Source organism: Genypterus blacodes, unplaced genomic scaffold (genome assembly GCF_046128005.1).
Source record: "Genypterus blacodes isolate CSIRO-AG114 ecotype Tasmania unplaced genomic scaffold, CSIRO-AGI_Gbla_v1 ptg000240l_1, whole genome shotgun sequence".
NCBI classification, from domain to species: domain Eukaryota; kingdom Metazoa; phylum Chordata; class Actinopteri; order Ophidiiformes; family Ophidiidae; genus Genypterus; species Genypterus blacodes.
The window spans coordinates 952,501-968,149 of NW_027467038.1; the positions used below are offsets into that span (position 1 = coordinate 952,501).

A 15,649-nucleotide genomic window follows, 5' to 3' on the forward strand; every position below is an offset into this window, starting at 1 on the left:
GGAGGTCCTGTTGATGTCCACAACCTCATTGGTCCATTTGATGAAGGTGGCCAGTGTCTCCTGTGTCATTGTAGCGAGGGACACACATGTGGGAACAAGGAGACACACAGTGGAGTAATCAGTGTGTAGATCGGTGACATGTCCTGTTGCACATTCAGCCTAAATGAGACATTTGTTCCATTTTTAAGACCTTATACATTTGATTTCATTTCTAGTTTGGTCTCTCTTTGGTCTCTAAGCCGTGACAGTGCTCTATCAGCAGCCCGGCCGCTCTGTCAAACCTCAACGCGCTGAATAAGCCACATACAGAGCAGTCCACGCGGAGGGTCTGCACGCATCCAGAGTTGTCGTTCTGCACGCAGCAGCCGGACGCTCGCTCCTGGTCTTTGGCCCTCTGGATCAGGCTGACGATCTGTTTGTCCCGGCGGATGCAGGGGGAGAACTTAGCCCCCAGGTGGATGAGGTCGTCCTGGAGAGGTCAGGAAATACAACGACAAACGCTTTTAAACAGTAGAATGACACTGCTTTACATCTTTTAGGGAACTGCTATGGAGAAGAAGGAGTGTGTGAGTGAGTGAAGAGTTGAATGAGACTCACTGAGCTCGGCCCGATCCAGAAGTTCTCCTGCTGGGTGAACTTGACGCTCTCGTAGATGCCTTTGTTCTTCAGCACCTGCAGAGGGAGCCAGAGAGTCACAGTCCATCACAGAGCCCAGGGAGCAGGAGTCCAAACAGAGCGGTGAGGATTAAGGCGTGGCTCAAATCTCACACACACCTAAACTAAACCCTGTGTTTATGTGTGTGTGTTTCAGGTGCAGACAGGACCACGATCGGTCTGAAATCATGATGAGTCAATTATTGATTAGTTAATGGACAGCAAATAGATCTATTGTTATTTTGATAAGCAATCAATTGTTTTAGTCAGTGATCAAGGAAACAAAGCTGCTGGCTAGAATTGGAATGCTTCTATCTGATCGATTCACATTAAAGATCAACCTGGCTTCGGTACCTTAAGGGCTTTGGACTGTTGGGTCAAAGCTTTGGGAACAGTTCAAAGATATTCCACATTAAAAACATTAAAAACATTTAGCACAGTATGGATTCAATGTAAACACAACCAATGACTGAGATGAGATGGGATTTCCACTTCACAGCTCGGCTCACCAGCTCAGTCGACGAGTGTTGTGCGAACCCCACAGGGGCGAAGCCGTACGTGCAGCAGGCCAACAGGGTGATCACGATGTGGACAAACGTGATCCAGTACGTGAAGTAAGGCCTGAATGCGGAGACGAGGAGACACACAGCGAGCCCATCAGAACCTGGACACTGAAGTAACAGAGGACTGACACTCCTACACAACAACTCCGGACAGCCACTGGGTACTCGATTTGTCGCTGTGCAGCCGTGCCCCCCCTCCCTCCCCCCCGGATTCTGCTCATGAGTGACCTCTCCCTGCCCTCCCTGACCTGTGGCTGTGCAAGTCATCCAGCTGCTCCTGCACGTTGCTGCTGATGCTGCGGCGGTAGTTCCTGTTCAGCCACTTGCCCACCACGCCCATGCCGTACTGCCGCTTTTGTTTGTGGAAGGCAAAGTGTTTGACTTTGGAGGCGATGCGACGCCCCCGACGAGGGGGGCCCTTTTCAGACACCGCCACTGGAGTCCTGGGTGTGCGGGACACGTCTTTCCTGCAATAGAGTGAGAGGATGGAGGGAGAGGAAGGCAACGGAGGGGGGGGGGGGGGGGGGGGAGGGGGGGGGGGGGAGGGGGGGGGAATGAGACAGGAGAGGTACGGGTCAAGACAGGAGAGAGAGAGAGAGACACGGGTTTGACAGAGGAAAGAGGGAGAGAAGAGAGGAAGGTGAAGCAGGTTTGGAACCTTTGATTTGCCATGTTTCTATGTTTTATCTCCAGTTGTGTGTTTCACTCACAGGCTGGGGAAACGCTGCTCCGGCTGCTCGTTTGAACCGAAAGCGGCCGACATCGGTGGCGACTCGAACACATCGTCAGCCATAGAGTACAGCTCCCCATGAGCATCTACCTGAGGGGAGGAGGAGACGATGGAGGAAGGAGAGGGAGCAGAGATCAATGAGCGGCCAGGTATCACACGGTTTCACGGAAAAAGCTCCTCTGACCTTTTCAAGTGTTTTTGCTCAAATCGTTCCCCATTAACACGACACGGACCGACCCAATATGACTGCCTGGCATTCATCGATCATCACCAGAGTGTGTGACTGACTAATGGCTCCTACAGGCTGCACCACTTTCAAGGTTGTGAGAGGGGAACACACACACGAACACACACACGAACACACACACACACACACACACACACACACACACACACACACACACACACACACACACACACACACACACACACACACACACACACACACACACACACACACACACACACACACACACACACACACACACACACACACACACACACACACAGTCTGCTGACCTTGCTGAAGAAGAGCGACTCCGACGTGTCTGCCGAGTCCACCGTGTCATCGTCCAGCCAGCTGGGCCTCGCAAAGCTCCTTCTAGGGAAACTGCGACCCGTCTGAGAGCCCGACAAGCCGCTGCGACCCTGGATCACACACACACAAACACGTCATTCCCTCAACTTTCCATTAGCTAAACATTTGTTTCTGCTTTATATTTGTTGGATATTCATACGCCCACGCCCACACCCACACCCACACCCACACACACACACACACACACACACACACACACACACACACACACACACACACACACACACACCCGTATCAGGTTGGAAGCCGCCCTGATGCTCATGCGGGCCACAGACTCCCTCTTGCGTCGGGGGAAGCGGTTGTTGTAGCCGGAGCGCTGGCTGGTGATGGAGCAGAGGGAGGTGACGCCCGGGGTGACGGGGCCCCCCTGGGCGCTGTGGGGGGTCTTCAGGGGCCGACTGTCCACATCGTCCGGGTAACGGAAGGCTCGTCCCCGGGCCAGGGGGTCCACAATCTACACACATGACCGGGAACTCAACTATGAGCTAGAAAACAAGTGAGACTACTGACGACTACTGACTGAACTATTACTAACTTACATGCAATGCCCGCTGGAATTTAACCTTTACAGGAAGGAAGCAGACGAGAGGAGAGAACAGATCAGCAGCATTTCACACCAATGAGAGCCATGCTGAGATGATGACACCCCTAGAGAGGAAGTGTAATGTGTCCGCGCGTGTGTGTGTGTGCGTGTGCGCGCGCGCGCGTGTGTGTGTGTGTGTGTGTGTGTGTGTGTGTGTGTGTGAGAGATAGTTGTGAGTTGTTACCACTGGAATGACTCAAAAAATTTGTGACATTTGTAAAACAGGAAGGGGAAAATGACCAAAAAGCAACGGAGGGGAAAAACCTTTTGTTAAGAGAAAGACAGAGAACTGGAGCCGACGAGCAGAGCTGTGCGATGAAGAGTCGAGGGAGGGAGGTGATGTCAGCTGGGACACACTCCTGCCACCATGCAGCCCCACAACCTTAGACAGAGCTTTCCCCTCTCGCTGCATCCAATCTCATTTGACTCATCTGTCAATGCCATGATCTTTAAACACACACGTGGTAGAGCAGCTCTATGTTTTGGCTCTTAGACTGAAGCGTCAAAGGTTTGCGTGTGTAAGGAACAATGTAAACACTGTTAGATGCCTGATCTAAACCGGGTAAACAGGCAGAAGACACTGTGAGCATGTGAACCAGGACATGGAGATGTTTACAAACGCCGTATGTTGAGGAAAAGCCTTGATGAGGTCATGAATGATTGATGAGCTGAGTGTTTGGAGTTCTCCTGAGAGTGGAGCACCTTGGGCATCCTGTGTGTGGCCGGTGAGTCCAGGCCGTGGTCCATGCTGGTGGCCGTCTCCGGCTCTCTGTATTGAGCCTTCAGCTTGCCGTAGCGCTGGCTGCAGTGCCGCAGACTCTTCCGCTGCCAGACCTGCTGCTTGGTCTCGCAGTCTTCTCCCACGCCGAACCACTGGGCTGTGTTCCTGCGAGTAAAGGGTTGGATATGAAAACGGAGCGGAGAGAAGCAGCATGGTTTTGCGTGAGGCCGAGTCACAGCAGGAGAACAGGAGAAGAGGAGAACATGAGACCTTTAGGTTCTCTTGCTGCAGAATCAAGCAGGTCGAGTGTTTGGATGACAGAGTTTGAGATTTTTAGGGGAAATTAAATGAATGGAAGACGGAAAGCAAAGACACATACACAAATATGAATCAGCTAAAGTTTGGCTCCAACAGGCAAGCATCAACCAAAGCAAGAACAAAGTCTGCAAAGTCTGTCACCATGACTGAACTGTGCTGCTTCATCCACACTGAAGCAGCTTGACGGAGCTTCTATCACTCAGAGGTCTGGGAGCTGTGGGACACCGAGTATTCTGCACATTTATGCACACAGTCACACATTATCCCATCTGCACACACGCACACACACACACGCTAATTCATCCAACTGGACTTTATTGACTCATTTTGACAGACTCCATGCTGAAGGGGGGTGTATACTGTACTACGCACACATGTACGTCCAGATTCACACAGGAAGGAACACAAAGGGCGGAGTGTCTCAGTTCCATGTCGTACCTGCGGATGCTTTGTGAGAGGGACGTCTGCCTCCCAAACTTGGCCCTCCTGTCCCGGGCCAGGAAGACTCCATCTCCACTCACACTCTCTGACACAGGACTGGCTGCATGGCCACTGGCACTCTTCTTCAGGGAGGGACGCAGCGGCTGACCAAAGGAAAACATCACATAAATGAATGATTAGGAAAGAGACCTTGATTGAGGACATGAGCTGCCTACAGGAAAGTGGCAGCTCAGGAATGAAACGAGCAGCAGCAAGGCAGGAAATGACAGAATGACTTGTTTTATGAAGCCCAGATTTGTCTTGGGGGAGATTATGTTGTGCATTTAGTATCATTGTGTGTCTCTAAAACGTTGAGATAAATGTCCATGTCCCTGTTCTCATGTCCACTCTGTTGCTGGCCTTGTTCTGCTCTGCAGTGCAGTGTTTGGGCTCAGAGTGGTTCAGCCCAGCCGGCCGTTACTCTGCAGGCGCTGAGGCTAATGGCCGGCACGTTAATGGGCTCTAAGCGAGCGAGCGAGCTGCTGAGATAGCCGGCGGCTCCGTGTCCAAACTACATTTACACACTCATTCTATCATCTCAGACACGCGTCGGTGTACCAGCATCACTCAGCTTACAGAGGGAAGCAGAATGACTTTTTACAGCCAACCTGTGCTTCTTTTGTTTAAACATTCTCTCTATCACAGTTAATGATTAATCAATCCATGAATTTCCACTAAGAGCAAGATAGATAAATACTCACAGAGTCAACTGGACAACTGTTATTGACTGAACAGCTTTGATTTACGTTTGTATAAATACTTGTTCTTTAAAAAAGGATGTAAGTGATCAATGCACATAAACACTGAGCTGAGCTGAGCTGTGTTCTGTCTCACACTCTGAGTCAGGAACAGCTTCAGACCTATAAATACACAAGACTTTATAAATAAAGCACTTTCTGACAAAGAAAGACTAAACAAAAGACAAAACGACTCGAGTATAAACTTCACCACCAGGCAGAGCTGCTGTAAAGAACTCAAACCAGCCAGACTGAAGAATGGACGGAGCCTTTAGAGTGTGGAGTCTGATTCTTCAATGGAGCCTTCACAGCTCAGACTACCTGCTCTGTGTGAGGACATGGCAGTGTTTATGGGGGGGGACGCTTGGCTCAGGGCCCACAGCTGTCTCACATGCCGCTGTGTCCCTAAATACAAGGGACAGAAGAGAGACTGTGTGTGTGTGTGTGTGTGTGTGTGTGTGTGTGTGTGTGTGTGTGTGCGTGTGTGTGTGTGTGTGTGTGTGAAATGTGGGCTTTAACTTTTTCCTCCGTCTGTGCTGCTACTGAGATGCATTGAACACAACACCCGTGAGGCTCAGTCAGCCCACTGAGGCTCAGTCAGTCCGGTGTGGGAGTCTGGTGCTGGTCACAGAGGTCATAGAGGTCAGCTACCTGTTTGTGGGGGTCGTGGGTCCCCATCTCCCGCTGGTGCTCGGGGGGAGGGATGGCGATGGTCAGGCTGGGCGGCTTCTTGCTCTGCAGGCGGCTGTCCGATGGGCTGCGCTGTGGAGGAGGCTCCTCCCCCTCCTGTGACGCCATATTATCAGGGTTCTGGAACTGAAAATAAATAAATAGATATAAACAATTATACTTTTTTCAACAAATACTTGGACTATAGAGACAAACTAGCAACTCAGCTATGCAAAGACGTGTTGTCTGTATCCACACTGGGCAGCATAGCAGCCGCGTTTGGCTCTCGCTCAAGCCAATTTACGAGGAAACGCTTTTTCATACCCATCATCGGAAAATTCTAAAGTGATCCATAAAGGCTCTACGTTCACTTAATGAAGTGTTTTCATATCAAACTAGATCCTCCTGCCTGTCAGAGCACGGATCAGCACTCCTCCATCACCGCCTTCAAGGAGAAACAAAGGTGACAGACGTATCCTACAATCATCGTTCATGTGTGTAAGAGGAAAAATAAAAGGTAATTGACTGGATGTGAATAAAAGGATGATTTTTGCTGAAAATGTGTAACTATCACATTGTGAAAGGAGGGGATGTGGTTCAATTTTGATAAAACAACAAAAACAAAAGTGTTAAATGTTGGTATTCTTTTGTTTGTTGTTAAGTAAACACAGTGTGACATCTTCAGCCTCGTCAGTCACATGATACCTTTATCACATCAAGATTGCAATATCTTTCTGAGTAATCACAATACGATGCTTGGTGCAGCCATACTAGTGTGTATAAAGCCTATAAACATGGCTTTTAACTAGCGGACTAACCAGGATCCCAAACCGCAGCGCTGGGACTCATAATGAAACAGCAACTGAAACAGCAGCTGTTGACCACCAGATTTACAGCGATCAATAGTGCTCTCAAATGATCGTTCAACCCTCCTGGTTGAAGAAATCCATACCTCTGTCCTTACTGCTGCCCGCACACAACCGAGGGTCACCAAGTAACTGAAGACTGTGACTCCTGTATTCACATCAAGCTGCTCAGGAGGAGAACACTCGGCCGATGTCTCCAACAATCAAACTACTTCATCGCCCGGCAGACCTCCTGTGATCCGGGGGCGCCGTGCGAGAGTGACAGTTACTCGGTGTTACAGTGTTTACAAGCAAAGAGCCAACTTGTCTTAACAGCGACACATGCGTGAACACCGATCCACTCTGGGCACAACAGGTGACACATGAATCACATTGCTGGGCCGCTCTAAAAGCCACACTGTCGCACTTATCTCTCTGAACAACACCGTCCAGTTGACTTATCTGCTTCCAGTCTTTGCCAATCATAGTCAACAGCAGAGGAAGAGATCAGTCTATTCTCGGCCCTCGGAGCGTCCCGTAGCATTACGCGGAGTATTTCCACAGATATCGAAGGCGCTGCGGAATTATACCTTCGGTTTTCGCAAGCCTCAGCCAACACACCCATTATATCATCGTGATCTCCAAAGCCTTGAGGTTCGTCTGGAGTTGCGGTGCAGAAAATCAATGTAAGACCCTGGGTGTCGACAACAGGAATGGCAGCAGCAGGGAAACTTGACACCAGTTCACTCAATAGCCTAGTTTCTACTCCAGAGAAACAGTTAGAGCCTTACCTATCGCCTGTGTTAGTCACTTTGGCTTCCCCCCACAACCCCAAAACAGCATTTCTATAATTCCTTTATCCTAGTTAGGGTATACTCCTCATGTCTGCCAACAACGTTATCAATTATGTGTGATAAATATTTTAAAGCTTGGGCAGAGAGCCTGACTGAGTCCTCCCGGGACAGAGAGGACTATTGGCAATCTAGCCTGTGGTTTAGTGGAGCAGAGGATGGGGGAGGAGGCTCTGAGGAGGCTCCGATGAGGTCCCATCGGGTTGCGGCTGGCCCCCACCCACTTAGATAATGAAATAGCCAGGAATTTGGCTAATGGACACGCTGGAGTGCTCAAGAGGCAGAGAGACTGATGCTGACTGACCACAGTCGATCAGTGAGTCATTACAGCAAGAAGAGAAATGTGTATTTTTATGTAATTTTGTTTTGTTTCTAGAAGTTGACTAAACATTAGTCATGTCGGAAACGGAAGTAAGCCGTTAAGTAGCAGCTGCAAAAGCCAACGATCTTTTCCAACCACCAATCATTAACCAGCCGCGCACTCTTGCTTGAACGATACTCATTCACGTCACGCTCCACTTGTGCTTCAAATACCCCCAAAAGCTAAACCACACAGCAACACAACTCACACATTGTGCTCACACGTCCCTGGGAGTCATACGTGTTATAGCCAGGAAGAGGCACGTCCGCAGTGACATCATCGCGTTGGTCTCGGCACGTGACAGCCATTTGTTACAAGTGCCTCTGCTTGTCTTTGCCTCTCTGGGGTCCAATAAGTCAATGTCTCATCCTCAACACATGCTCACTTGACCATTAGCAGGGATGACACTGTGTGCGTGTGTGTGCGTGTGTGTGCGTGTGTGTGTGTATTCGTCACCTCCGCCTACTGTGTTTGTTGTCATTAGATGTTCCTCTCAGAGGGAGTCACCATGGTTCAGCCTCTCCCTCCAGAGAGATCAGCCCTGAGTGTGTGTCACAGTGTTGTTTGTGTCGTGTGCGTCCTTGTTTGCCTAATGTCCAAGTCGGACGTTAACCCCGGTGACGAACTGGACATTCAGAGCTGTCAGGTGTTTGGTTGGTGGCAGCAAACAGGCAACAAATGCACACAAGCCTCACACACACACACCTCCAAATGAAGGAATGTGGGTAAGTGTGGCGTTTCCCTTCCCAGTCCCACTCAGCAGCCGATCTGCTCCACTTGGCCCAGCAGTCTCGGACTTTGATAAGGTAGAGATAAAGCTGTACAAACATGCAAGATAAGCTTAGACGACATCAATATACTGCATTAGTTTAATAGAGCCTTTGCCAAACTGTTGCCTCAGACATTAGTGGGGCTTCATTGACCTGTGTGATGCACGATGGAAGTTACAAATTGAAAAATGCATAATGGAACATTCAAATTTATCTGAAAAAAAAGACAGAATTGAAAAAGACTTGTGACTCTATCGTGGTTGCATTTCCAAGACGGTTACAGACGCAGGCTTGGTGTGAACTGAAAAAGACGGAGAGCGAAAAGGAAGAAGAAGTGATACTTGACAGAAAGCAGCGACGCAATCATTTACGAAGAAGTGCAAGAGGATACGTGTGACAAACCGTCGATGCCTTACTTCCTAAACTGAAAGTGTCTGAGCAAATTAGGCAGTGCAGGATAAAATAAGTATACTACCGATTCCCAGAGAGTTACTAGACTAGAAAGCAACTGTCAAAGAAATCCATCATCTGTCATTTTCCTAAAATTGACTACAATCTAAATTATTGACACCCGTTTCAGTCCGGGAGCTTCGGATTGGAGCTAAAGCTTCCGTAGCTTTTGTGTTCCGTACAAAAACACTGAGACATCAAACGTGCTTATTTCCAAAACAACGCAGCAAAACAAGCCAGCACTTTAACTCGCAGTGTATTTTTGTCGTTCTTCTCACATCTGAGCCAGAGGGGCGATAGAGAATTCACACCCCGCCGCCTCCACGGCACCAAAGCCTGTGTTTTAGCTCGCTGTGTAAGTAGTGAGTCAAACCTAACCATTGTGTTGTGAGGGCCAGGTAGAGCCGTTTGCACTTTAGATCGATAGAAATCTTACATTTGGAACAACGTGTGGCCGCGTAGGAAGCTTCAGATGTTCTTCCAATATTACAAGTAACCAATTAAAAAGCAAGAATGTCAAACATTTGCTTGCTCCAGGTTCTAAACCACTGTTTGGAGTTAGTTTGGAGTACCTACTAATGAAATCAATGCTTTGTTCAGCTCTTCTACCGTTTCATAGAAGGATTCCAAATTGAACTCGAACCCGAACCAGCATCTGTTTTCACATTATGGCTTGGGTAAGACTTACAACTACAGTACAGTCATCAACATGTATCTATATTTAGCGATTGTATACTGGAGACTGATACAAATGTCTCCAGTTAGAGAAGTTAGGATACAGATTGTGATTATGGGTATCATCATACTGTGCACCACAATTGTTCTAAATATGAGGTTATTGCTGCCAAAAGGCCAAAAGAGGAACTGCTCTTGGGTTGGGTTCCTGTCCTCTCTTCTTGTGTAACTGTGGTGAGTCCTAAAGCTTCCTGTGCAGAGCTACACTAAGACATTTACAAAAACATCAAAGTCAAATTAGCTGTGAATGGGAATCATCAAATCAGGATCTGATGTCATGCCATCATAGGAGAGACAGTGAGAGGATATGATGCTATTCAATACAATCAATACTATCTATGTGATTGTGAAGTCTATTGTGCTGTTTGATCTCTAATTCACTGACAGATAACAGATGTTTTGTCATCACACTGCTGGCCGATTCCTGACATAGCCAGAACGACGAGGTAATTGCTTTTACGGTAATTTGATATATGAGGAGAATCATCTCCACATCAACACGGCGCGCACAGAGCTGCTCTGTATCTTTATCGTGCTCACTGAGGCACGTTGGAGAGGCTGAAGGGTGAGGAGAATAATTAGTGGAGATTATTGAGTTAATTTATTAAAAAATGTCAGAATCAATGCAATAACAATTCCATCCCCTGTCTTATCTTTCATAAGGTCAAAGGGTGTTTTTTTTTTTTACAATCACAACCTTTTTCAGACGCCACTCCAAACTGAGGGCGACTCTGAAGTGAAAGGGAGAGCTCAGGGGGAGAACGGCAGTGCAGCCCCAAGGCCATTTGGGAAAGGTGACTATTTAAAGAAAGAAAGATCTAAATAAATAAATAAATCCAATGTCTTGATTCTGTGCAGAGAACACATGGGACCAAAAGTGCCCGGCTGTATATTAAAGTGATTTAAATGTACAGTATGAGCTGTCCCATAGAATATAAGGTCCATGTCCCAACTTTGTTTTGGTATACGTTTACTTCTTTACGGGTAAATACAATGACTATGTTTCAACCAACTAAGCTGATGGAGAAGTCAAATGCTGGGAATGGAATGATAGACCAGACAAAGGGAAAGTGTGAGAGGCCCAGGCTCGTCGCTGCAGAGGAACAATTGGCAAGCTGGCATGAAGATGAAGAGGAGCGCAAGTGCTTTGACAAACTTTGAAGCAGAGTTATTGGAGAAAACTAAGCAGCCCTATTCAACGCAAGGCAGACGTTTGAAAACACAACACAGGTATGAATTTGTCACCAGGTAGGAATCAAAGCGGATGCCACGCCTGTGAGAGTTCAGACTGGGTCATCGTGGCAGCAGAAGCAGGCAGTCAGCTGTCAGTGAAGGAAAGGGAAGGACTTCAGCGTTTGTGGGCACCGGGGACCGAAACTGGCCGCTCATTCTATACATCCAAACAAAGCATCTTATGACCGTCACCACTCAAACCACCAAACTGTTTCTCTTTGTTTCCCATAACTCTCAGCTGATCGGTCATGGCACAGGGGTTTGCTTTCACACCCTGGTGAGAAAGCAGCACTCAACCAAAACGAAACCGATGGACGCCTCTCAGAAGAGGGGGTTTCGACCCGGGTCCGAACGATACCCCGGAACGAGAAGACAATTCCGAAAGCTACCCGAGCCAGATACAGGAATCTGCTGCATCTGTCCCTGTGAACCAGGAGTGGAACATCTAATACGCAGCCACTTATCGGCTCATCACACTGCATCGCAAATCACATTAGGCTTATCAGATTTGTCTCCGATTCCTAGGGCGAGATGCTGCTATTGTGCTGTCAAGAGGCAACTTCATCAACAAGTGCTTATGAGGAGAAAAGAATATGAGTTATAGAGTTACAGAGAGCGGCGGGAACAAACAGAGCCTGATTAGCCAACGACAGTGTCACAACACCAGATTAGCTTTATGATCGAGCGTACAACTGTGAAATGTGAACTGGTCTACTTCCTTTAATATAAAGTGAAAACCAACCGCAGCAGATGAAGAAGATACAATGAGACAAATGTGTGAAAGAGCCCTGAGACGCCTCAAGCATATCAGGAGATCCGATCCAAAGCTATGAGAAGATGACTATTCTGGCTCTCTATCAAAGAATCTTTGGACACTTTCCAATACTTTTGGAACAGGAGACTCTGGCTTCAGCCTCATTTTCCTCACCATTCCAGAGTCTGCATGCCCAAACCCGCATAACAGATACAGCGTCTACAGCAAATAACTCAGTAACCACCTCGCTCCCAGCCCAGGAGAATCCCTCAGGATCCTCCTCACAATGTGGACTGCATTTGTAAATCTGTGCTGCCCAAATCCAGCCCCATTCTCAGGCTTTGTCAGAGGAATCCTAGTCTGACTGCTTGAAGTGAGAATGACAGACGTGCACTCTCTTTGACACACTGCAGTGCAAGACAGAACATGACTCAAGACATTTCACTCCCGTTTTGAGGAAGGAACAGGGGAATGAGCTTTTTGAATACGACAACAAATGTGGATAAGAGCCCAAAGCATCAAAGATTACAAGCTGCTGGCTTTTGGAGCTTACAACCAAACTCTGTGAGAGAATACACCACACACGGAGGAACGAGGGTTGGCATCGCAGCGCAGGAAAATATTCCAACAGGCTGGCCAGCAGCTGAATACTCCTGTTAGCAAAGTGGATGGGCTGTCTTAAAGGAGACCAGCCCGGTGCTGCCTGGGCTTGTTGGAGCACAGCTGAGAACAGATACCAGCACTGAGGGAGAGCCTGAGGGACATGGATGAGGATTTGGATTTGCACACTGTGGAAAACAGGAACGTGTAGAAAATGTAGGTGAAAGGTTCTCTGGGTTTACTACGTGTTGATTAGGATGCCAGAAACATCTAGACCTGATCCAGTTACACACACATTCTGAACAGATTTGAATTGTTAGATAAATGGAACAGAGTAATGGAAGAAGCGTCTCAGAGAGGAAGAGCCTCATTAGCAATGCTTACATGCACGGCAACGGCCCACTGTAAGTCTGACTGAGACATTAGTCAGACTGAAATATGATCATGTAAACACATGCAATAGTCTGAGTAAGACCATGATCAGGCTAAGCCTAGTCCAGCTAAAGAGCCGGTCCAAGCAGACAGGATTCAGACACAGCGGGAGTTTTCATGACAGTTTGCAGCTTAACCGTACGCTCGGTGACATCGTGCAGCGTAAACATTCTCCCCTGCTGTTGCATGGATACCGTAGGAAATGCAACACAACATTAGAGTAACAAAACGATGAAGTGCCTAGACTCACGTTATACAATGGAGAGTGTGTGTTTCACACTTGGTCACAGCATGTTAAGCATGCGGCAGGTGCAGGGCTGACACCAACGACTTCAGCTCAACCATGCAGCAGCAGCAGCAGCAGCAGCACATGCTCTGTGGCTGACAGTTACATGAACACTGCATCCTTTGTCTTAAAATACTTACACAGATCAAACAAAACAGGTCGGCCTGTAAGGTATTCACTATCTGTAGTTTCTTTTTGTACACAGATCTCAGTATTGACACATCCGTAACAACCTGATATCTGCTGGTTCAATCAGACGGCTGATATCCTGGCTCACACACACTCTACACTTGTGTTGCATCACTCTAATCAACTAAGATCCAACATTCAGCAGATATCCATAACTGGCATCAAGCATTTGGAGCTCTGCAGGCCTAATAAATAACACTGACCTACATGTGTGTGTGTGTCTCTGTCTGTCTGTCTGTCTGTCTGTCTGTCTGTCTGTCTGTCTGTCTGTGTGTGTGTGTGTGTGTGTGTGTGTGTGTGTGTGTGTGTGTGACATCCTGCACACTTAGAGGCAAACAGAGGCTCTGGGGTTACGTGTGAAAATGTGTTTAGACCCCAAACATGTAGGTTTGTCCTCAACAAGCCGAAGACACCTAGGTAGAGAATGACATCGCTTCCTACAGCTCTCCTCTCTTTGAATTGGGACAAATAAACTCTTTCCTTCATGTTTTGACCCTCTGGACTCAAAAGTCTGGTTTGCAATTTTTACTTTTAAACTAAACTACATTAAGACAAAAAATATTATTCAATGGGAAATTCTTTAACCCTTTATTGTAACATGATCCGTCTAAAAGGTGCAGCTTTCAGATGTAAAACAAACAAACTTTGATTGGAAATAGAATTGCGAAATGGACAATGAATGAATGAATGAATGAAGGAAAAAGAAAAGACCTAAAAACATTCTAAACAATCATATCAAAACAAATGAAGTGTGTTAAAGGCTGGATTCCAGGTAAACACATTTCACCTGCATTCCCACAAATTCCTCTTATGCTCGTTCACCCAGACGTGAGGGGCGTAAACAGCCTCAAACACGCATTAGTACATTAATATAAAGTTCTATATTAATATTGTGTTTTTAGTAACGGCGGTAGAACAAATAACAAAGGGTTTGCTCTCGCATGCTTACGGCCGCTGTAAGCTAACGTTGTGTGTGTAATCATAATTAACCTATAATCACAATTAACTCATTTTTGGATTGGATATAATTAAATTCAGCTTTATTACCTACAACAAAGGTTTATTAGCGTTACGTTTCTACAGGGGGTTTCCCGCTATACCACTCCTGGGTCGGTTCAAAAGTCGCTACTGACCGCTGACCCAAACTCAACTTAGCCGCACTTTCTAACCCAAAGCAAACAAACATGGCGTTATTAAACTTTCCTTACACTCACCTCCGAGCTGACCGGACTCGCTTAACATTCATAGGCAGGAGGTTTTCCCGTCCGACACACCACGATCCGGGAGCTTCTGTCCAACACCGCGACGTTACTTCCCTCTTTCGTCTGCCGACATCCCTCCAGTCTGAGTGGAGTGCGGCTCCCACACAAGCGGGAGGCGGAGCCAGCACACGTCGAGTCCGCAGAGGAGGCGTGTTCGGCGGGCTCGGCCTACCCTCCCTCGGCCCCCCTTGGCCGCTGGGCCCCCCCCTCGGCCGCTGGGCATCAAAACCTGTTCACATTTACAGTAAACGAGTCCACAGCCCGGAAACAAACAGTTGATAATGAAAGTACTTTAGAAATAATAACTCCAAATACTTGTTTTCAGGCTTTAAATCTATTTAATGGCAAACCTATATGTTCTGTCAACCTCCCTCCCCAGTCTTGTCTTGTTGTCTTCGGGAAACTTGTATCTTTTGACCCTTATGAAGTTCCTCATCATTGCCTTTCCTCATTTTCACTACTACTTGTTCAACAAAGTTAATCATTGCTTTTATTGAACGATTCACTCTTAACCTCATTCATGTACTCAGTTACACCAACTTACCTCAAACTTGTTTACTTTCTATTCATTTTGCTTTTCACTGATAACAAAAGATGCACAATGGAATATTTTACTAGACACATTGTTTTAATACAAAAACTGCAAAAAGAACTTAAGACTCAAGACAGTTTCCTTGCTTTGACCGTCTTCTCCTGAGTGTCACTGTGTTCAGATCCGACTCAGGCAGTGTGACCTTGAGTGAAAGTGTGTGTGTACACACACACACACACACACACACACACACACACACACCTTGAAGACCCTGGTATCAATAACAAAAGACAATA

General features: G+C 47.3%; 1 protein-coding gene across 3 annotated transcripts in view; it reads right to left on the minus strand.

The window, feature by feature from the left end:
• Window positions 1–14,945, minus strand: part of LOC143016631 (inactive rhomboid protein 2-like) — a 20,377-nt gene extending 5,432 nt beyond the window's left edge. The window contains exons 1-13 of one of the 3 annotated variants that reach the window (XM_076171044.1): window positions 14,774–14,945; window positions 6,036–6,200; window positions 4,606–4,751; window positions 3,831–4,014; window positions 3,085–3,108; window positions 2,775–2,999; window positions 2,467–2,595; window positions 1,928–2,037; window positions 1,466–1,684; window positions 1,164–1,275; window positions 598–672; window positions 308–469; window positions 1–60 (exon numbers count right to left, since the gene is read on the minus strand). The exon at window positions 1–60 is cut by the window's left edge and continues 26 nt beyond it. In XM_076171044.1, the coding sequence (XP_076027159.1) occupies window positions 1–60; window positions 308–469; window positions 598–672; window positions 1,164–1,275; window positions 1,466–1,684; window positions 1,928–2,037; window positions 2,467–2,595; window positions 2,775–2,999; window positions 3,085–3,108; window positions 3,831–4,014; window positions 4,606–4,751; window positions 6,036–6,182 (1,593 nt within the window). In that variant the 5' untranslated portion in view covers window positions 6,183–6,200; window positions 14,774–14,945. Of the gene's footprint in view, window positions 61–307; window positions 470–597; window positions 673–1,163; window positions 1,276–1,465; window positions 1,685–1,927; window positions 2,038–2,466; window positions 2,596–2,774; window positions 3,000–3,084; window positions 3,109–3,830; window positions 4,015–4,605; window positions 4,752–6,035; window positions 6,201–8,318; window positions 8,533–14,773 lie in introns of those variants that run through there. The other 2 variants (XM_076171045.1, XM_076171046.1) reach the window with 2 other exon arrangements.
• Between the last annotated feature and the right edge of the window lie 704 nt (window positions 14,946–15,649).